The following is a 20,784-nucleotide window of genomic DNA, read 5'->3' as shown; positions in this document are numbered from 1 at the left end:
CTTCACCAACAATTTCTCGGATGATGAAGCATAGCACGACCTCATTTTAACGCCAATTCCCTACTTTTCATTCTCTATTCGTCGAATTCCGTCAAGACTCGCCTCGAACGTGCGATCGCATTACGAGTGCCGACTCCGCTGGCATCCCACGGACCCTGATCGCAGTGCTTGAGAACACGGACCCCGAATCCATTTGTTGGCCCAAAAAGAGGGCTTGCACAAAATGGATCCTGGGTGGCAGCCTTATCAAGATCCTTTGATGGGCCACCCTGCGCAGTTCAATACTGCGTTGGCATCTCATCCCCAGCAATTAGCCTCGAAATACGGTCAGCCACCACAGTCACAGCCGCCCGTCGGATACACGTACGAAACATTCCAGACCCCCGTCACGACATCTAAAGCCCCCTCGGCTGGCTCAAATTCCAAAACTGTCTCCATGGCGTCCTCCCCCACTGCCACGCCACGTACTCGGGATTATGTCACCGACGCGGATACTACCATGGAGGACGCTGACCCGTACAACCGGGCAAAGTACCCCTCGAGGCCAAACCACAATCGCGCCTCGTCACAATTCTTGAATCAAGCAGAAGAATCATCGGCTGCCCGCAGATACTCTCCGGGGAATGTTCTTTCGCCGCCGATGTCATATCCCACTAGTCCTGGCAAGTCCCAAGGCTCCTATGGATTTCCATCCGCGCCTCAGAATGCTTCCCGTCGGTCCCCCGCGAGACCAGAATATGCATCACCACCACAAGGATATCAATCGCCGCCATGTGAGTTCGATCTCGGTCTCTTGTTCGGCCATGTCCCGTTTGCTAATATCTCGACAGCCAACCGGCCCCCAAGACTCCCTCCCCTTCAATCCGGCGACCTCAGCCCAGACCAGTACTACCCACCATCCGCATCTTCCCACATGAGTCCAGGTTTTGGTCCAGGGGCGCGATCTCCGCGATCTGGCTCGCTGCCATCTCAGGCTCCTCTAGTGCCCGGTCGCGGTCCAGTTCCCAAGTTCCAAAAGATTCAGTCTGTCCAAGAACTGAAGCCGCGCATGAATATACAGCCCGCCTATCGGCGCGCCAATCCAGAGGGTGGATTTATCAGTGTGAGTGCTCCGCAAACCTCACTTTCTTGTCGCGTTGGCTAACCCGTCCAGCCACTTCAATCGTTGACAACCCACCTCCCGGCCACTTACCGCATATGTAACCCTGGCTTTAACTATGAGTCTTCGAGAAACCCGCGACGGGTATTGACCAAACCCAGCAAAGGGGTCAAGAATGATGGGTATGACAACGAGGATAGTGATTATATCCTTTATGTCAACGATATCCTTGGAAGCGAGGAAGCCGGTCACAAGTATGCCCCCGATTTCCCGATAATAGCCGAACCCTGGGCTGACAGTTGTTTCTCCTTCTGATTTAGAAATCGATACCTCATTCTCGACGTTCTAGGTCAAGGTACCTTCGGCCAAGTCGTGAAATGCCAAAACTTGAAATCGGGAGAAGTAGTGGCTGTCAAAGTCATCAAGAACAAGACTGCCTACTTCAACCAGAGTATGATGGAAGTTTCTGTGTTGGATCTCGTATGTCATATTCCCCCAACCCCTATCGTTCGGATCTCCGCTGATTACCCGCAGCTCAACAGCAAATATGACAAGAACGACGACCACCACCTGCTTCGTCTCAAGGATACATTCATCCACCGTCAGCATTTGTGTCTCGCATTCGAATTATTGAGTGTGAATCTTTACGAGCTGATTAAACAAAACCAATTCCGTGGATTGAGCACTACCCTTGTCCGGGTGTTTGCCCAGCAACTGCTGAATGCCTTGAGCTTGTTGAACAAGGCGCATCTGATTCACTGTGATTTGAAGCCGGAGAATATTCTCCTGAAAAAGTCAGTATCGCCTGTGAGCTTTCAGGGTCAGTTTCTAACTGTTCACAGCCTCGAGAGCCCGATCATCAAGGTCATTGACTTTGGTTCTGCATGCGATGAACGCCAGACTGTCTACACCTACATTCAATCGCGATTTTACCGTTCCCCAGAAGTACTATTAGGTTTGCCGTACGTACACTGGTCTCACGTGTTTTGTTCCTTATTAATTTGTTCCTAGCTACTCATCTGCCATTGACATGTGGTCCCTTGGGTGTATCGTGGTGGAGCTCTTCCTGGGTCTCCCCCTGTTCCCCGGCTCTTCGGAATACAATCAAGTTTGTCGGATCGTCGAGATGATGGGTATCCCACCAACATGGATGCTGGAGATGGGCAAGCAGTCGGGAGAGTTTTTCGAAAAGACACAGGACGAGTTCGGAAGAAAGACGTACCGCCTCAAGAGCCTGGAGCAGTATTCCCGAGAACACAACACGAAGGAACAACCGAGCAAGAAGTATTTCTCAGCCTCAACGCTGGAGGAAATTATCCGGAGTTACCCAATGCCTCGGAAGAACATGAAGCAAGCAGAGGTTGATCGAGGTAAGTTTCCCTTTTCCACTTTCACCCTGAGACTTTCTAATCATCGCAGAACTGAATAACCGGATTGCATTTATCGACTTTGTACGGGGACTCCTGTCAATCAATCCTCTCGAGCGATGGTCACCCCAACAAGCCAAGCTGCACCCGTTCATCACCCAGCAGAAGTTCACGGGGCCTTTCATGCCCCCAATGAACCTCAAGTATTCGACGGCCACTAAACCGGCACCGGGAGTTCAACAGCAACAGCAGGCCGAAGCTGCTAGCAAACAAAGAGCAGCTCAGGCGGCGCATGCGCAAAATGCCTATGCCGTGCAGATGAACCAATTTCATACTCCACCTCAGCCCCAACCCCAGCCCCAGCCTCAAGCCCCGCCCATGTACAATGGCATGTACCCACAAGGCGCGCCGCCTCCTCCATACCCTACCCAGCAGTCCCCTGGCTATGGTCATCAAATGGGAATGATGCCAGGCAACCAGGTACCTCCTCAAAGTCTATACGCACAGGCGACCACGCGAGCAGGCCGCCAACGAGCATCTACCATGGACCCCAACGGAGGAATTCCCACTACCATTCAACGAGTCGCTAGCCACCTGGATCCCAACGCGCCAATTCGATTGCAGCCCAGCCCTGCGTATTATCCACCTCCTCCTGACGGGTACGTCGATGCTAATGCCAGTCAACGGCGTCGTGGGAGCCGAGCGGGTAATGCGAATGGAAACCAACGCAATCGGGATTTTATTCGCACCCTTGAAGATGGTGTGCTTAGCGAAGGATACATGGGTCAGAACCAATGGCACTAGGGAATTGGGGCAAAAGGGCAATTCCCGTGCCCAGCGTTCTCTACGACTCGGGAGCAGGCATACTGATATATTTTGTTCACGGGTGTCAATGACCTCCAAGGCACTGCATTTGTAAGCCTTGCTCTGCTGACCCATTCCTTGCCAGCCGATTCGTTCTTATATGGCTGGCTCTTGTAGGTATGAGTCAAGAAAAATACCCCTTCAGTGGGTTAACGTGGTCTACAATGATCTGGACCGCTGATACACGATCTGCATTGCTACCTAGCGCTAGATCGATTCGCACGCTTACTTGCCGTGAGCTGTGCCCATCAGTGGCCAAATCATTCGCCGCGAGATATCACTCCCCGCATCGTCATCACTATTTCATTGCGTTTCAGTACGTTTCGTTACGTTTCTTGCCCTGTTACGATTCCAATTACGTTTCTCCGATTTCTTTAGGCAGTGCTTCGGCATGTCTGTCTGCCTTTTCGTGAATTTTCTCTTTCAGCATAGCCTGGATGGAGCATGAAAGAACGATCTCATCCATTTCTTTTTCTTCTCTCCTCGTAACTGTTTCACTTAATTTGCAATCTTCCTAGGGATGCTGATCTATCCTTTTTTTCTTTCTTTTGGTCGAGGTAAGCCTCTCGGTCGCATGTCATGGCATGTCGTTTCTTTCGGGAGGTTCCTTGTTTTATTTACTGCATGCAGTAAATAGTAGAGTTAATAGTCAGACGATAAATGGGACAAACGTTACGGGTTGATGAGTGTATCATTTTGCCCATATTCACTAGTCAAGAAACTTCTTTGCCTGCGCCTGCCTGATCGGTCAGGCCTTGATTCCCGGATGAGAGGCGGTTTCCCAAGTACAAGCAGATAAAAGTTTCCTAGACTTCTTTTTCGGATGATTCGTACTCTTTTGAAAGTCAGCGGATAGTCGAATAGTCAAAACAAGCAAGCAGAAGCAAGTCGAAGGAATAGAAGAAGTATAAAAAAGGCCGTCACTATTTCTTTGTTATGCGCTATACCTAATCTAGTTTAGTCAGCCCCTCGCTTAAATTTCGTGTGTGGCTCTCAACTGCGGGAACTTCGACTTTGTATCGCCGACGACCTGATTTTCTAGCTTTAGGATCGCCACTTCCTTTTAACGAAACCGCAATCCGCAAACATGGCGTCGCGTTTCTTCTACGGCAGCGGCAGCGACAGCGACAGCTCGTCTGATGAGGAGGAGGAGGTCTACCGTTCCGGCTCCGGCAGCGAGGAAGATTCTGACCAGGATGACTCCGACTCCGGCTCCAGCAGCGACAGCGACGAAGAGGGCGAGGAGGGCCGCACCGGTGCCTCCAAGTTCTTGCACGATGACTCCGAAAGCGAGGAGAGCGAGGAGGAGGAGAAGGTTACAATCGTTAAGTCCGCTAAGGACAAGCGTCTCGAGGGCCTTGAGAGCACCATCCGCCTGATTGATAACGCCGAGAAGATCAACGACTGGGCTGTTATCGCCACTGGTGAGTCTATACGCTGCCTGGGAGGAGTGAAGAGCCAGCCAAATTGGACGACCCCAAGAAATCGCATGAACTGACATGATTCCCAAACAGAGTTCGACAACCTGAACCGCCAGATGTTGAAGGTTACCGGTCCCACCCCCAAGGTCTACATCCAAGCCGTTGCCGAACTCGAAGACTTCACCAACGAGACCGCTTCCAAGCAGAAGGCCTCGAATAAGAAGATGAACGCTAGCAACAGCAAGGGCTTCAACGCGGTCAAGCAGAAGATTAAGAAGAACAACAAGGAATACGCCACCCTCGTCGAGAAGTACCGCGCTGGTAAGGAAGCCTTCATGGCAGATGAGGTCGAGGAGAAGCCCGCCCCTGCTCCTGCCCCCAAGCCCACCAAGGTCGAGAGGATCGAGAACTTCGCTGCCGCCGTCGCTGCAGGTGGTGAGGATGATGGATTCGCTACTGTCGGACGTGGTGGAAAGACCCTCCAGTACACCCCTGAGAGCATCCTCAAGCACCTCCGTGTCATTGTTGAGTCCCGCGGAAAGAAGAACACCGACCGTGCCGACCAGATCCGCACCATGCAGAAGCTCCTCGAGGTTGCCACTACTCCTTACCAGCGCATCCGCACCTACATGACCCTGATCTCCACCCGCTTCGATCTTACTGCCACATCCACCGCCACCTACATGTCAAGTGAGCAATGGCAGGCCGCAAACGAGGAATACTCCGCTCTCCTTTCCGTGTTGGAAGAAAATCGCCAATTCCTTGTCAGCGAAGCCGCCGATGAGTGGGAGGACGACGAGAAGCAACCTACTGTTGCCGAGGGTGAAACCTTCTTCATTCCCGGTTCCGTTGTATCACTTGTGGAGCACCTCGACGACAGCCTCACAAAGGGTCTCCGCGAGATTGACCCTCACACCTCAGAGTACATTGAGCGTCTGACGGACGAGCAGGCACTTTACTCCTCGCTTGTTCGCTCGCAGCTTTACGTTGAAAGCCTCAAGGGTGCCGATAAGAATGGCCAGGACAGCATGAACAGACTGGTTATCAGACGGTTGGAGCACATTTACTTCAAGCCTGCTAATGTCATTGCGATTGTCGAGCAAGCGAAGGACAAGGCAGTTCCCACAAATATTGAGTCAGCAGTTACTGCTACCTATAAATCTGGGGATGTCCAGAGCCTCGTGGCCTCTATCTGCAACTACATGTTCGAACACAGTGATGGCATTCCCCGCGCTCGCGCCATGCTCTGCCAAATTTACTTCCTTGCTCTACACGACCACTACTACAAGTCTCGTGACTTGATGCTCATGTCTCACCTGACTGAAAACATCGCCACTTTCGATGTCAGCACCCAGATCCTTTTCAACCGCACCCTTGTTCAGATTGGTCTCTGTGCCTTCCGTGCTGGACTCATCTACGAGGCCCAGAACACCCTTGGTGAGATCTGTGGTAGCGGCCGCCAAAAGGAACTTCTCGCCCAGGGTATCATCATGCAGCGTTACTCCACTGTCTCGCCCGAGCAGGAACGTCTGGAACGCCAGCGCCAGCTGCCCTTCCACATGCACATCAACCTCGAGTTGCTCGAGTGCGTTTACCTCACCAGCAGTGCTTTGCTTGAGGTGCCCCTGATGGCTCAAACCTCATCTGCCCCCGAGCTGCGCCGCCGCATGATCTCCAAGACCTTCCGCCGTATGTTGGACTACAATGAGCGCCAGGTCTTCACCGGTCCCCCCGAGAACACCCGTGACGGTGTTATTGCCGGAGCCAAGGCTCTTGCCGCTGGCGACTGGAAGCTTTCTGCCTCTACATTCGCCGCGATCAAGATTTGGGACCTCATGCCCCAGCCCGAGTTGATCAAGGCCATGCTGTCCCGCCAGACCCAAGAGGAGGGTCTGCGCACCTACCTCTTCACCTACGCCCCCTACTACGACAGCCTCTCCATCTCTTCTCTGGCCACCATGTTCGAACTTGAGCCCAAGAAGATTATCTCCATTATCTCCCGCATGATCTCGCACGAAGAGCTTGCCGCTGCTCTCGACCAGGTCAACGACGCCATCATCTTCCGCAAGGGCGTCGAGCTCTCCCGTCTCCAGTCCCAGATTGTCACCCTGGCCGACAAGTCCACCAACCTTCTCGAGTCTAACGAGAAGACCCTCGAGCAGCGCACCCAGGGTATGGCCAACGCCTTCCAACGCGAACACGGTCCCGGTGCCCGTGGCGGCCGCGGTGGTCGCGGTCGTGGTGGTGGTCGTGGCGGTGCCCGGATTCCCCAGGGCGATCGCCGACCCGGTGGACAGCAGTTCGGTGGTGGTGCATTGGGCGCAGCGATCAAGGCTTAGATTCTGATGTAATGGCATGTTCTTTCTCTTTTTTCCCCCCTCTCTTCATGTTTTCCTTTTTACTCCTGTCATCCCCTTCGTGTTGGTACGACCGTTCCTTATTTTTTAGGCCGGAAAAATTGCCCCGTTTCTGCGCTTTTTTTGTGATTGATCTACATGATATTCACGTATGGAAATGATCGAGAAAGAATCAAGGTGCATACTGGTTAGAAATTGACGGCTTATGGATTAGTTCTTAGTTTTGGTGTGTGCGGTGTTTGTAGAGTTATATATGTACTGTAGGAAGTATTCGAGCCTGCTCATAGATCGTTCCTTCGAACGTACAAGTGGGCTTCTCAGAGATGAAACCTGGCGGCTTCTTTGTCACTGGTTCTTTCACACCACTAACATCTCAAATGCTTTGAATTGGAACAAAATTCCGGATTTGTCACTCTTCGCCCGTTGTTTGTAAGTCTCTCTAGCGTGTTTGAACGACCATACTTTCCTCGAGCCATTTCACAAGCTGTCGACAATATCCTTCCTTGAGGTACCATTTTCTCGGATGCTGATCAAGGCGCCATTTCACAATGGAGTTGGCGAGCGAGAAGCTCGAAAGGGCTACGCTACATCAGACTGGAACTATACCACTGGTCATCTATTACGCTTTGCTTCTTTGCCCTGCTGTGCTTTGACAAAAACGCCCGGTCCTTTTGACATCTTCTTTGATTCGAGCCTTCAATCTTGGACGTATAAGGTACATCAAGATGACACAAAGAACCTTGAAGCAACACCAGGGGCTGAATTGCGGAGTGAACACATTTCAACCTCAAGTCACTTCGATTGATGAGCTACAATCCCGAGGTCCCAGGGTTATCCTGTGGAATTCATTGTTGTCGAGCACATGAGCTTCTTGAAAGATCCAAAAATAGCACCTTCCCCTCGATCAGTTTGTCTCTATCCACACAAGATTACCTTCCTCTAATCCCTCATTCCAATTTGTCGTTTTCTTTGTCTTGTAAAATTCCACAGGATGGTTACTACAAATATCTTCTCTATATCCCACATCTCAATGCTTCTTCTTCATCCCAAGTTGCCAGGCCCTCTCCTGCAGTGCTGCAAAGTCCATCTCCTTTTTCTTCAAGATGCCCCCTCGTCGTAGTACGAAGCGGGCGTACTCAAAGCCCCCCTTGGACCCTGAGGAATCTCCGAAGAAACGCAAATCGACCAACGGTAAAAGGGAGATTTCTTCCCCTTCCTCTGATTTTTCATCAGACGAAATTGAAAGTCAATTGCCCCTCTTGCCAGAGGACTACGACTACCTTGACTACAGCATGATGTCTCAAAGTGTCCAGGATGAAGCGTATTCACGCCCTCCGAGACAACAGCGATGGAAACACAATGGGGCCAAACCTATTACCGATCCAGCGCTTGTCCCGGAAGGTTGGAATGCGGACGAACTAGATCTTGATGTCAATGATATCGATAGTCAAGTTGAGAGATGTATGGAGAGGATCAGTGAGGGAATCTTGCCGGGTTTCTTCAAGTTCAGACTTTCACAATATGAGAAAAGAAGGGCTGCTCGCGATGAAATGGTCCATTCTGAGCCGGCCGGACTCAGCTTGGATATCGTTCGACGCCTGGGCCATTTGAAGGCTATCGAGACACATCTCACCACGAATGAGGACCCGGATAATCAGCTTCCCAATGTCAAGGCTCTCATCAAAGCTTACAGGGAAGGAAAATTGGGCTGGTCGAGAGGATGGGTGAGCTACTGGTCGAAGGGCATGCAGCTCAATGCGCCCCATAAGTTTGACGTCGATGTTCATAAGAACATGGCTGAGCAGTACGACACCACTAAGGCATGGTGGGTGGAAGGTGTAAGTTGATCATCACTACATACATACGAACATTATTCTTGATTCTGACTTGAGATGTCAAATACAGCTTCAACCTCCAGGCGGTGGCAGTCTAGGAGGTTTTCACTCGTTTGCACCGTATACTAATGTCCACACAATTCAGGTATAGTGTCTATTTGGTCTCTCAGCTTATTATTTCTTCTTTCTAACTTTCATCTCTTGCCTTTCATATAGTTCCCGGTGCATATATCGGCTGATAGTCAACTTCCTGGTGCTAGTGGCCTCACCCTATACGTGTGCCATGATACTGGTGCCGATATTATGGCGATACCTCAATGCTATATAGACCAGCTGGAGTCGCTAGGTATCCCCGTTCCAGTTCACGGCTATAATATTATGGAAACACCTGGCTCTTCATCATGTCACAAGGTTGTGGAGGTTGACGTCCGTCTGACCGACAACAACGGCCAACCTTTGACCCATTGGATGAAAATACAGGCCTGTGTCATCCAATCTAGGCCCGGGGAGCACTTTGGAATGCTTCTTTCGGGGCCTTTTGTGCGGTTCGCGCTCTACACTGCTACATGCCCAGATGGGCAGGGACTTCTCTATGTTTGTAATCACAAGAAGGAGCTAAGGCAGCTGCCAGCCATGCCGGGCGACTTTGTGCCAAGGGGACCACCATTTGTGGCTACCACCCGTCCAGCTCCGGATGGTGGAGAACCACCCTACTTTTTACTACAAGAGACGCAACGCATGAGACCGGCAACAATGCAGCCGCCCCAAATTCCGCTACCAGCGAAGACACCAGCGAGGAGAGGGAGAAGAAAGGGGAAGGGAGGGGGCCCTTAGTGTCGAGTGTTCTGGGATCTGTACATGGACTCGGCTGTTTCATTTTGACTTGCTCTCTTGTTGATTAGGTTCTGCGTGTTCCTCACTTTCTTGGCTTTCATATCAGACATTTTGTTGGATTTTATACTGGATTTCGTCTTTCATTATACTTTCGTTATATATCTGCTCCAATTGAGACATAAAATCTCGCACTGAACTCCCTCAACACCTCTCTCCCCTTGGATATTGTGGAGATCCACCAGGCTTTGTAGATAACCAAGCCCTTTGAAAGGCTTTCTCTCGAAGACATCGCGGCACTCATTTCCTCAACTAGCATATCACACAGTCTTGTAGTCAGCCGGCCTTCGCCGCCTTGGGAGGGTACTTCTTCCCATCCTTCTCAACTTGAGGTGTACAGGAACACCACTCGCCTTCGGGAATTGAGTCCATCACCGAAGGGATATGGCTTCCACAGCCCCACCAGGTGACCTTGTCTGTAATAAGTAAGTACTGGTCTGTTGACACAGAGATGGGTGGAAACTCACTGCAGGTCGAGCAGGTAGCCTTCATACACATGATGAGATTGGTTTTGTATATTGGTTTTAGAAGGAAGATCGCTGAAGTGGGAATGTCGGAAGATTTGGCTTTTATATTCTTTTCCCTCCGATATTAGTCATAGCCGTTAGGACCGCGGGGGAGGGGAGTTCGCCGATGTCTGAAGCCCGAATCCCCGATGTGTGGTTTCTGGGGATTTGATTGGAGTTTGGCAATATGCTGATTAGGAGTTCGAAATAGATAAGCAGAAGCAGGTTATTCTACGAATGTTCGAATGTAGCCTTTATAATAGGAGTAGAAGTACTCCGTAAATGTTTGAAAATCTGCAGATTCTTGGTGGGGTTATCGCCCTTCCGTGGCAACTTCAACTATTTTAACTACCACACTTCTCAATCATGACGGTCATTGCTGTGGCTGGTGGAACTGGTGGAGTGGGCAAAACTATCGTTGAGAAATTGCTGGACTCCAACTTCGACATCGTCGTCCTCTCTCGCACTGTACGCAAGCAGAGACACTTTCCACCTGAGAAAGTAACTGACCTCCTCCTTAGGTGAAACGGGACTTTGCTTCGCAGAATATTCAAAATGTCCAGATAAACTACGATGATATTCCCTCAATAGCACGCGTACTTGAGAAACACAATATCCACACCATTATATCTGCCATTGGTCTTGTTTCTGACGAGACAAGCCAGTCTCAATTGAACTTGATCGAAGCTGCGGAGAAGTCGGCAACAACGAAAAGATTCATTCCCAGTGAATACTCATTCGTCCAAACCACCGAGTAGGCCGGCCAGCTTCAGCTGTATGTTATTCTATGCTGATATTGAATCTTCTAAGATTACTCCCGATTGACCCTAGCATTCAATACTGGCTTGATGCGGCAGATCGTCTCAAAGCCAGCGGCTTACAATATACTAGGATAATCCCTGGTTTTTTTATGGACTATTGGGGAATGCCACATATCCAAACTCACCTGCAACCTTTCACCTTTGGTATTGATATATCCAGCGGCACAGCTGCGATTCCAGGAGACGGGAACAACGTGATCTGTATGACATACACGTACGACATGGCGAGTTACTTGGTCAAGGCACTTGACCTTGATGAATGGCCTGAATTCAGTGTAATCGTTGGAGATGAAATTACCTACAATCAGATTCTCGGAATGGCGGAAGAATTCACCGGTAAGCATATCGGACGCCCTTATTTGAGATACACCCGCAACCTAATAATTATATCCGAAACAGGCAGGAAATTCAAGGTAACTTACGATAGCCTGGAGCAAATCAAGGCCGGTGATGTCACCGTCCCTCTGCAGCCAGAGGGAATAGAATACTCATCGGACGAACTCAAAGAAGTGACTGCGTTGGTGAGCAGACTCACTGTCAATAATGTCTTTCGACTACCGGATGATCGTCTCAATACTCGGTTCCCAGAGGTGAAGCCAACTACGATGAGACAAATCCTACACAATGCCTGGAACAGAAATAGCGCATAAGTTCATCAATACCAGCAAGCTTCAGAACTTTGATTTCATGAATGATCATTTGTAATAAAAGTGCAAACAGAAGTCAGAACTCGAAAATTATCCTCTCATTACCTCCATTGGAGAGTAGGATCAAAGCCTTCGGTGATATTATGCATTCGTTTCTTTGAACTACAATAGCAGTAATCCAGACGTCAACCCGATTGTCTAGCAGACAGGCCCGGGACGCTCGACTGCAACACAGACCTGTCGGCCTGGAATCAGATTCGAGCACCAGGGGTTAATGTCGTCGTTCCAGCACAGAAGCTGGCTCATGGTGAACCTATTCTGGTTCCGCGCGATGATGTCCCAGCAGGTCTCTCCATTACTGACAGTATAGAACTCGGTACCTGATTTTACGTCAGTCTAGCTTGAGATAGAGGGATTTGTTTTAGCTTAACTCACAATATTGTGTCAGCTGCCAGCCTTGGACGGTATTGGTGTTGACGGCGGCAGATGTGCCAAGGGAAGCAATTCCCAGAATGCATAGGAGAGATCGGACACCGATGGCAACCATTGTGGGCTTTGGAGATACGCTTGGACTTATTGACTATATGTGTCTGGAGACTAGCAATGGGACTGAAGAGTGTTGGTGATTGAATAAAGAAAACTTGAAAGGGATTACTTGTTACTTTTATATGTGGGATTTACTGAGCCGCAAAGTACTAAAGGTCGAATGTCGGGAGTGATCTTTTGCCTTGCCGGACAAGTTCATATGACTTGAGAAGTACCGTACCTGCAAAATAAGCGGGTAAGGGCATATAATCCAGCTATAGGTTGCATTTAGATTCTGTTGTTGCAACCATAGTTGCAATGAGGCGCTGAAACAATGTGAACGGCAACATCGCGAAATCAGCCAATGGGTTCAGTGGGCTGGTCTTCACCATGGCTTCGTTCTTTTCCATTGATTGATACATGTCTCGGCTTGACCGATAGAAGTACGTCCTGTTTTACGGTTACATTGTTTTCAGATATGATTCCTAAAGGGAGAGTAACCTTGGTCCAGGGAGGCCTAGTCGTTATGCAGATAATAGTGTGACAATGACCTGAGCCATAACCATTCACCGGGGGTAGAGCAAAGGTAGCGCAAACAGATACCTAAGACACAGCTGAATCGTGCGACAAGATTCAATAGTCATGGCGGTCAGTGAGCAATCATTCTATAGGCGATGCATTTAGACTTGATTATGGTTCGCGGCTATTTGCTATGGCTAGATTGGGTTGTTATACAGAGTAACACCCCGTTGCATCGCCATGGGTTTGAGCAAATAGTTCTTTGGGATAGCTGGTCCTATGACAGAATTCGGGGAAGAGGTTCGAACTATGGAATTTGACGGGCTCAAGATATTGCTGATGCAGATCAAAGTACATCGACGGAACCTATGTTAGGGAGTACAAGGTGTACAGGATCACCCAATTGAATCAAATGTTTATATCATATTATTGATGGTCTAATGGGTGGTAAAGGTTTATCACCACTCTGGTCTGATCTAACACAGTGATATCATGCCTTCTGCTCCAGTTCTCTAGTTTACCTACTGTGGCACTGATTACCTGGGGCTGCTTTTTCGAAATCTAGGAATAGCATCAGAAATTGGCTGACCAGAAGAGTGAGGTCTAGATTCATGACTCGAAAAAGAGGTTATTTCGCTATGCAGACCGATATGGGAAGTTTGAAAGTCCAAGTTTTCCAGAAAGCCAAGACGGTTCTAGGCCACTTCTTCGGCAGGCCGTTGATCCTCCCCGATGGATATTTCACAGCGAGTGCATTTAATCAGAAATTCCAATCATGCAGTTATCTGCGGCACAGGCTGTGACTCCGATGACTACCGAGGGGAAGTGTTGAAACCGATTTACTAGTTGTACATCGTATTGGCCTGAGGCATATATAATGACTCAGCATCAGTGCCTAAATGCCTAAACGCTTGAATCCCAGGAGTCAGTGGGAACCTCAGCTTACAATTCTTTATCCTGATGATTGCAGCCGATTAGGGGTTGCAAGTCTGAAGCTTTTCTTTGGTGATACTATACAATCGTTTCGTATCATGGATGGAAACACCAGCAACGTTGTACGCCTTGCCAAGGTATCGACTAGCCCCCAGATGGCCTTTATGGCCCCCATATATTGAGGGAACGACTGTGATTGGATGCTGACCTGCATACACAAACAAGGCATGCAGTATATGCAGACGGAAGAAGGTCAAATGTGATGGAATTCGGCCGGTCTGTGTCCCCTGCAGAACATTCGACTTACCTTGTAAGTACGAGGACACCGTGCGACGGAAGAAAAAACTCAACCGGTATGTTCTGCTTGGCTTGTTGATTCTAAATTAACCATATTGACTTACTCACAGTGAGGAACATTTTCATGAGCTGGAACAGCGCATTCAATCTTTACAAGACGAATTAAATCAAGCACATGCGTCCAAGAGACAGCGACTGCTGAGTGATGAGGAGACAGGCCCAGAGCATATCCAACCGTCAGAAGCGTCTGATTCAGAGTTACCATCTCCGAGAAATGACAACGCCCCAGCATCATTCGAGGCCGAGGCCGATCGAAACGATGGCGATGGAGGGTCATATACCCTTAAAACTCCGAAAGGCTCAATGCGATTTTTTGGTGAGTATTGGCTCGCCAACTATCCCTCCTCAACGGTCGCACGAATGGCTGAGCTGATTCTACCGACTATGCCTAGGTGCATCCTCTCATTTTTCAATTGTTGCCCCTGAGGGTGTGGGCTGGCTTGAGAGCAAGACGGGTAACAATGTATGGCGCCATGTCGCTCAGAGAAACAGCACTCGATGGAGACTAGCCGACTGGTATCCTCGAACTCTTCAAGATGATTTGCAAAGCAGATGCTCGCAACCCTTACCGTCCAAGGCGGTCATCCTAGACCTTATTCGTGAATATTTTGACACGTTCAACAAGGCCCTACCTCGACCCTAATGTCCCTTCTCATATTAAGCATGGTGAGTATTATCCAGAAATCTCCCTTAATTCAAACGTTCATCATCATGAAACCATATCTGACCTATGATATTTGTAGAATTTTGGATGATCAATGCCCTACCAGCTGGTCCTCGCAGTCTAAAACACAGCACGTCTCTTTGTACGATGCCAGACGATTTTGAGGCTGGATACGGTGGTGCACAAGCGGAAGCAGTCACGTTAACAGCCGATCACACTCCGGGTAAACCTAGCTGGATTACATTTTGTGCTGGGGTGTGGTCTGTGTTGCAATTTCAGACGAAAGTCTGGTATCAACCTGCACAGAAAGCAGCAGTTGTGAAAAACGGTGAATTCCTTTATAATATGATACACAACACACCAGAGCGACTCCTCGCGCATGAGTTCACCCACGGGCATACCCAATTTGGTGCTTATCGTGCAAGTAAGTACTTGACCATGCGACTTCCAACATATCGGTCTGCTAATGAATGGTTCTATAAACTGTTTTAGTGGATAAAGCGTATGGCTGGGGACCTATTGTTGCGCTTGCTAAAAAAGACAACGCTCAAACTGATGCTACCCAGTCACTGGCTGTCATAAATGCTGGTACAGTTTCTTTTCTGAAATATTGACTTGTGAATCTTGCTAATTATCTCTAGATACTTTCACATATTGGATCAATGGTAAGTTGCAGAGATCCTTATGGCTCCCCAAGACGACAGGCGCTAGATTGAACTAACCACCGACGGCTAGGTGTATACTTGGAGATGTGCAACTTCCGTAGCGGGAGGTGTGAAGACCCTGATGAAGCAGCAAAAACGCCCTAAAACTCGGACTCTTCCTGACTCACTGTGTGCAAGCAAGTCTTCCTCGGGCCTCTTCGCATGTGAGTATCTCTGCTTATTTGGTATCCCCGGGGCCCAGTTTTGATCTTAGAGCATATTCATCTCTGTGCCTATTCATTCTAACAAGCAAGCGAAGTGTTCCAGTTGTTCCAAGGTTGGAAACGTTACATGTGACTGTTGTCCCATTCACGTATCTTGATAGTAAACTTGGAACCTTTTTTCTTGGTATATAATGGAGAAAATCCGTAAAGAGAAAGACATGCAACTTCTATTACCTTATATTGATTGAATCGAATGCAGTGTTAAGACTGTAATGATAGAGCTAAATTATTCGCAGAATTATTGAGATAAATGCAAGCTGACATTTTCCTAATATCGGTAACATCCAAAAGGGCATCCCCAGGTCGGCTTCTTTTTCCTTTTGCAGTCACAGTCTAATCTAGTAAATGAGCCGCTGTCCTTCCCTATCATCTTGTCGAACCAATCCTCCATTTCTAGCTTCCATTAGTAACTACAGAGAGTAAATAGGGAGGTGCCACTAACCTTCGTCTTCCTTATACTTTATAATGCGATCGGCCGGACAGCGAGCAATTGGCCTTAACCGGGAAATCCAATCCTTTAACGAAATATTGGCTTTGCGAATATCAAAATCCACTTTGCCCCTTTGTTTATCTGTAGTGTCGATTCTTTCGAAATCATAATAATTGCCGTCACAGATAATATCTTCCAGAGAGAGTGTTTCTAGAGATAACTCGTTCCGTAAAATGTCCAAAAAGCTGGGCATAGAAGTGATCTTTTCTTCGTTGCGTTCCCATGCCATCACGGTTTCCCGGGTGGGACAGACAAAACCTCCAGCTGTTTCAGATGGCTCATATGGGTGATATGTAGACATCCACTTTCTGCTCCAATATTCTTCTGTCGACGCCTCAGAGGAATCGGAAGTCGAGGAAAGCTGGGGTGATTGGGGTGCACTTTCGGCCGATGCTGTTTCTGATGCTGGTAGGACTGATAGGGGGGCTGGTCCATATTCTTGCGGGGACACAGTCGGTGTGTACGGTGACGATGTTGAAAATGATGGCGGTGTTGGTTGAAATGACGGGACTGTAGGTCCATATGATGGCAAGGTTGGTTGAAATGACGGGACTGTAGGTCCATATGATGGCAAGGTTGGTTGATAAGATGGCACTGTGGGTCCATATGATGGCAAGGTTGGTTGGTATGGTAGCACTGTAGGTTGATATGATGGCGATGTATATCGGACAGATCTTTCATTTTCCTGGCGGTCAGGGGACTCAGCATCTTGCGATCGAGGGTTTTCTGTGGCTCCCGACTCCTCGCTGCCTATTGTAACCCGTCTGACTGTAAGAGTGACCAGACTTTTCTTAACACTGAGCAATAGTGATCTCAAAGAGCTGAAATTGATATCAAGCTTGTTTATATGAAGCTTTCGGAGTCGAGTGAAGCCAATGTCATGGAACATGTTTCCAACGTAGCCTTTTGCCGGATAGGCATGCATGTCATCTTGAATAAGATAAAAAGGCATATGATCTTGCGACAAGGTCAGTACTTCCAGTTGAGGTCCAAGCTTCCTGAAAAGTTTCAGCCAAGCTGCCTCATTGAGATCAATGCATAAATGAAGATCCTCGAGGTCTTCTAAAGTAGACAGCAGAGAATCTAATTGCTCTTCGGAGAGGGCAATCCTAGGGCCGATATCATAACAGAATTTAGAATCGCAGGTAGACAGCTTTCGGGGTCTGCAGCTTGAGCCACATAACGCAAGAAAAAGCTTTGATAATGCCAAGGAGTTTAGTTTCCGTATCTGACTAGCCTTATTGGTACGCATAGACTCTTGCAGGCTATAAACATCGAATCGAAAATCGATCTGGCTCATCATCTGTCGCCTGCCGAGGAACGGAACTGTCTGCTGCCGGGGATCAAGCAAAAATTCCGTTCTATAATGTGCAAGTCCGATTGTTTGGATGTTCTTGAATCGATCCATACATTCCCGAAGTCGATCACTGAATGCTTCTGATTCCAGCAGGTTGCGATTATCCGCAATCATATCTTTTTGGACCGTACGCCGGCTTTCCAGCTCGTCGCCTTTGACTTGCCGGCAGCTTTTTGACGATATAGATATCATACCGAGGGGCCCTTCAGCGCCATCGAATACCACAGGGATCATCCATAGCTCTTGAACGTGCTCGCGGAGACCATTTGACTTAGATAACTCTTCCAGTTCGTGGAGACTTTCGTTTGTCGCAATGAAACAGATTTTTCGGTAAAAGGTCTTCGCAAAATTCTCCAGTGAGCTTTTATACAATGCGCGGCATGATAACCTCAGAGCGACCAATTCCTGATAATCCAAATGGTCATATATCTTTGAGATCAATTCCACGGGCAAGGCTGCAATGGACATTTTGGCTGCGTGCGCGACGTTTCGAGATTGAGAACAATAATAACCAAAAAGCTCGGTTTATTATCCGCAGAAATAAGTAGGAATCGTAGAAGAATTGCTTTTCAATTTCAAGTTCCGAAATTCACGGGGAAAAAAAACATGGAGTTCAGTGACCAGGAATGGCGGACAATGGTGTCTGCCAGAATTTGCGCGAGGTAGAAAGCATTTCAAAGGAAAAGAGGAACAGGAGCAGAGGCGAGGATTGTGATTCCAAACAAGGACTAGCCCTGGAGCACTACTTAGTAAGGGATACTGCACACAAAGTAGGCAGTCCGTCCGGTACCTGGGACAGGTACTGATACCGGTTGGTCGTCCCGGTATCACCACCCAACCGAGAAATGCGCACTGCAAGTTTAATATACGCACTGCAAACACGTGAACATTTCAACATTTAGTTAGTTAGAGGTAATCAACGTACTGACATAATACATGAAAAAAAGGGCCGTCCTGTTTATCTGTCTTTGGTACAAGCCCAACTCACCTCTCTTAGCACCCATTGAACACGAAAAGCTGGAGCCACGATAGGCCTTTTAACTCTGGTACAAAGTGCCAATCTATCACACCTCCTGGCATTCAGAACGACAGCTTTCATCGCGTATTGGATCTCGGTCTACATATATCGAGTCACTCTACATCCGCTCGCGAAATTTCCTGGCCCGAAGCTTACAGGCGCGACCTTCTGGTACAAGTTCTACTACAATCTATTTCCCCACAAACTGCGCTTTCTCTGGAAAATCGAAGACCTCTATAATCAGTACGGACCAATCGTACGAATCAATCCACTCCACATCCATATCCGAGACCCGGAGTATCTTGACGACATCTACACTAGCGGACGCCGCAAGCGCAATCGCAATGAGTGGTTTTTCCATTCCTCCGTCCGATGGGATGGTCATTATTCAATATAGTCGATCATGACGTCCAGCGGGTGAGGCGCGCTACGCTTAGCCCATTCTTCAGCAAGCGGTCAATTCAAGCTCTGGAGGACCGCGTCGTAGATAAGATCGATATTTTGGTAGATCGAATCGCAGAAGCCCGTCAGACCGGAGAAACCGTGAACTTGCTCTTTGCTGCAGGTACTCTGACTATATATATAATCTCTGCTTATACATTTGGAAAAGATTGGAATAAGTTGGGTGAGCCCGACTAGGCCGAGGAGGAGCTCGAGGGCTACGCCAAGATGGCGCAGATAGGACCTTTTACTCGTCAATTCCTATAGGTAGCCAAAGCGGTCATTATATTGCTTCTACCTAAGTTAGTGACGAAGCTCAGTCCAGCTGCTACGCTTGTACTATGGAACAGAGCCCTGTTCAAGGACATGATCTAGACTGCAGTCGAAGAAGAAAAGACTAGTCAGCTTGAAAAATCTGTATCCTAGTCTATATTCCAGGATATCCTTCAGAGCAACCTACTGCCCAGTGACAAAACCCCTGCTCGCCTTTCAGCGGAGGCAGGTTTGCTTGTCATGGGGGGAACTGAAACGACCGCGAGATCTTTAGCCGTCATTTTATTCCTGCTTCTTGACACCCCGCATGTCTTAGATCGAGTAAGGAAGGAACTGGCACAGCATATGCCCCGGCCTGACTCCCGCATTTCACTTGCTGAGCTAGAAGCCATTCCTTATTTCGTGAGTTGCTGCTGACATCAGAATGATTCCCATAACGTCATATGTATTAACCAAGTCCTCTAGTCTGCTATGATCACCGAAGGCGTGAGGCTATCTCACGTTGTTTCGAGTTGTATACCAAGATACGCCCCCGAGGAAGAGCTCAAATACAAGGATTGGACGATTCCACCCGGCGTAAGATAAACAACCGGAAACTTCTTTGGCACACGTTGCTAACAAACCAATCAACACAACAGACAAGTGTTATGCAATCGCATTACCTCCTTCATACTGATCCCACAATCTTCCCAGAACCATATACATTCGAACCACAACGGTAGATTGACGACCCTTCATTAAGGGCAAACTACTTCGGCAAACTACTTCTTGGGTTTCGGCCGGGGTACCAGAGTGTGTCTCGGTATCAATCTTGCTAACGCAGAGTTGTATCTCGCAGTCGCCTATATCTGTGCCCGTTTCGATATGGAGCTATTTGAGACTGAAAGGGAGCGTGATGTGGATGTGGTCATGGATTCTGTTATTAGACAACCTAGTCTGGAGAGCAAGTGGATCAGGGTCAAGATCACAAGAGATAGACTCCAGGATGAGCAAGCTTAGAGGGTGTTAGATCGTCCAAGGCTTTGACGATATCAACGACACCGACAATTTCTTGGAGAGTACGAGAGTATCCAAATCTTACCAACATCCAACATTTGCGATAACATCCTACTGGTCCATAAATTGGGAGTTGTCCCAATCGAGCACGGATTGATATGGTCCCCACATAGCAGGCGCTTTGGAAAACGCCACGGGAAAAAAAGAGTAACATTCCACGGGATAATCTCCACAGTTCGTACTCCGCAGGTTAAGGTCAGCCAGCCTCAATCAAAACCACTAGGCTTAAATTAGCCCGAGGAAAGGCCACCAGTCTCGTTTGATTGGTTCGCTCAATGGGGCTATAGATAAATCCCACGGCCCACGGAGTTTACGACTAAGATTTTCCGGTACTTCGGTGCTCCTCTCTAACCGAGGGGGGTCCCCGAACTTGGAATAAATAACCTTTGGAATTGTATAACATTAGAAGCCTTCG

At 48.5% G+C, this 20,784-nt stretch overlaps 8 protein-coding genes across 8 annotated transcripts; 6 read left to right on the top strand and 2 right to left on the bottom strand.

Annotated features, from left to right (window-relative positions):
- Positions 1–223: 223 nt before the first annotated feature.
- On the top strand, positions 224–3,270 carry LCP9604111_8313 (putative protein kinase Yak1; the record flags this gene model as incomplete). The annotated part of the gene is made up of 8 exons (XM_039076443.1): positions 224–773; positions 831–1,102; positions 1,154–1,353; positions 1,420–1,579; positions 1,634–1,893; positions 1,942–2,061; positions 2,111–2,469; positions 2,519–3,270. The coding sequence occupies 8 exons, from the start codon at positions 224–226 to the stop codon at positions 3,268–3,270; spliced, it is 2,673 nt and encodes an 890-aa protein (XP_038925698.1).
- A 1,147-nt stretch (positions 3,271–4,417) lies between these two features.
- nip1 (translation initiation factor eIF3 core subunit c) lies at positions 4,418–7,090 on the top strand (the record flags this gene model as incomplete). Its single annotated transcript, XM_039076442.1, has 2 exons — positions 4,418–4,754; positions 4,845–7,090. The coding sequence occupies 2 exons, from the start codon at positions 4,418–4,420 to the stop codon at positions 7,088–7,090; spliced, it is 2,583 nt and encodes an 860-aa protein (XP_038925697.1).
- Positions 7,091–8,211: 1,121 nt separating this feature from the next.
- On the top strand, positions 8,212–9,777 carry LCP9604111_8311 (uncharacterized protein; the record flags this gene model as incomplete). The annotated part of the gene is made up of 3 exons (XM_039076441.1): positions 8,212–8,946; positions 9,014–9,088; positions 9,160–9,777. The coding sequence occupies 3 exons, from the start codon at positions 8,212–8,214 to the stop codon at positions 9,775–9,777; spliced, it is 1,428 nt and encodes a 475-aa protein (XP_038925696.1).
- Positions 9,778–10,706: 929 nt separating this feature from the next.
- LCP9604111_8310 (uncharacterized protein) lies at positions 10,707–11,811 on the top strand (the record flags this gene model as incomplete). The annotated part of the gene is made up of 4 exons (XM_039076440.1): positions 10,707–10,808; positions 10,862–11,094; positions 11,151–11,497; positions 11,561–11,811. 4 exons carry the CDS (start codon positions 10,707–10,709, stop codon positions 11,809–11,811), a joined length of 933 nt encoding a protein of 310 aa, XP_038925695.1.
- Positions 11,812–12,006: 195 nt separating this feature from the next.
- LCP9604111_8309 (LysM peptidoglycan-binding domain-containing protein) lies at positions 12,007–12,355 on the bottom strand (the record flags this gene model as incomplete). The annotated part of the gene is made up of 2 exons (XM_039076438.1): positions 12,007–12,188; positions 12,244–12,355. 2 exons carry the CDS (start codon positions 12,353–12,355, stop codon positions 12,007–12,009), a joined length of 294 nt encoding a protein of 97 aa, XP_038925694.1.
- A 1,528-nt stretch (positions 12,356–13,883) lies between these two features.
- LCP9604111_8308 (transcriptional regulator family TF) lies at positions 13,884–15,615 on the top strand (the record flags this gene model as incomplete). The annotated part of the gene is made up of 9 exons (XM_039076437.1): positions 13,884–13,922; positions 14,011–14,138; positions 14,193–14,458; positions 14,535–14,658; positions 14,768–14,808; positions 14,886–15,230; positions 15,299–15,394; positions 15,448–15,471; positions 15,542–15,615. The coding sequence occupies 9 exons, from the start codon at positions 13,884–13,886 to the stop codon at positions 15,613–15,615; spliced, it is 1,137 nt and encodes a 378-aa protein (XP_038925693.1).
- A 387-nt stretch (positions 15,616–16,002) lies between these two features.
- On the bottom strand, positions 16,003–18,049 carry LCP9604111_8307 (F-box protein; the record flags this gene model as incomplete). The annotated part of the gene is made up of 2 exons (XM_039076436.1): positions 16,003–16,127; positions 16,177–18,049. The coding sequence occupies 2 exons, from the start codon at positions 18,047–18,049 to the stop codon at positions 16,003–16,005; spliced, it is 1,998 nt and encodes a 665-aa protein (XP_038925692.1).
- Positions 18,050–19,553: 1,504 nt separating this feature from the next.
- On the top strand, positions 19,554–20,312 carry LCP9604111_8306 (uncharacterized protein; the record flags this gene model as incomplete). Its single annotated transcript, XM_039076435.1, has 4 exons — positions 19,554–19,715; positions 19,779–19,889; positions 19,952–20,031; positions 20,105–20,312. The coding sequence occupies 4 exons, from the start codon at positions 19,554–19,556 to the stop codon at positions 20,310–20,312; spliced, it is 561 nt and encodes a 186-aa protein (XP_038925691.1).
- Between the last annotated feature and the right edge of the window lie 472 nt (positions 20,313–20,784).

Source organism: Penicillium roqueforti, assembly GCF_015533775.1.
Source record: "Penicillium roqueforti strain LCP96 04111 chromosome Unknown scaffold_31, whole genome shotgun sequence".
Taxonomy (NCBI): domain Eukaryota; kingdom Fungi; phylum Ascomycota; class Eurotiomycetes; order Eurotiales; family Aspergillaceae; genus Penicillium; species Penicillium roqueforti.
The sequence above is the reverse complement of the archived record's forward strand: the minus strand, read 5'-3'. Positions and strand labels throughout refer to the sequence as shown.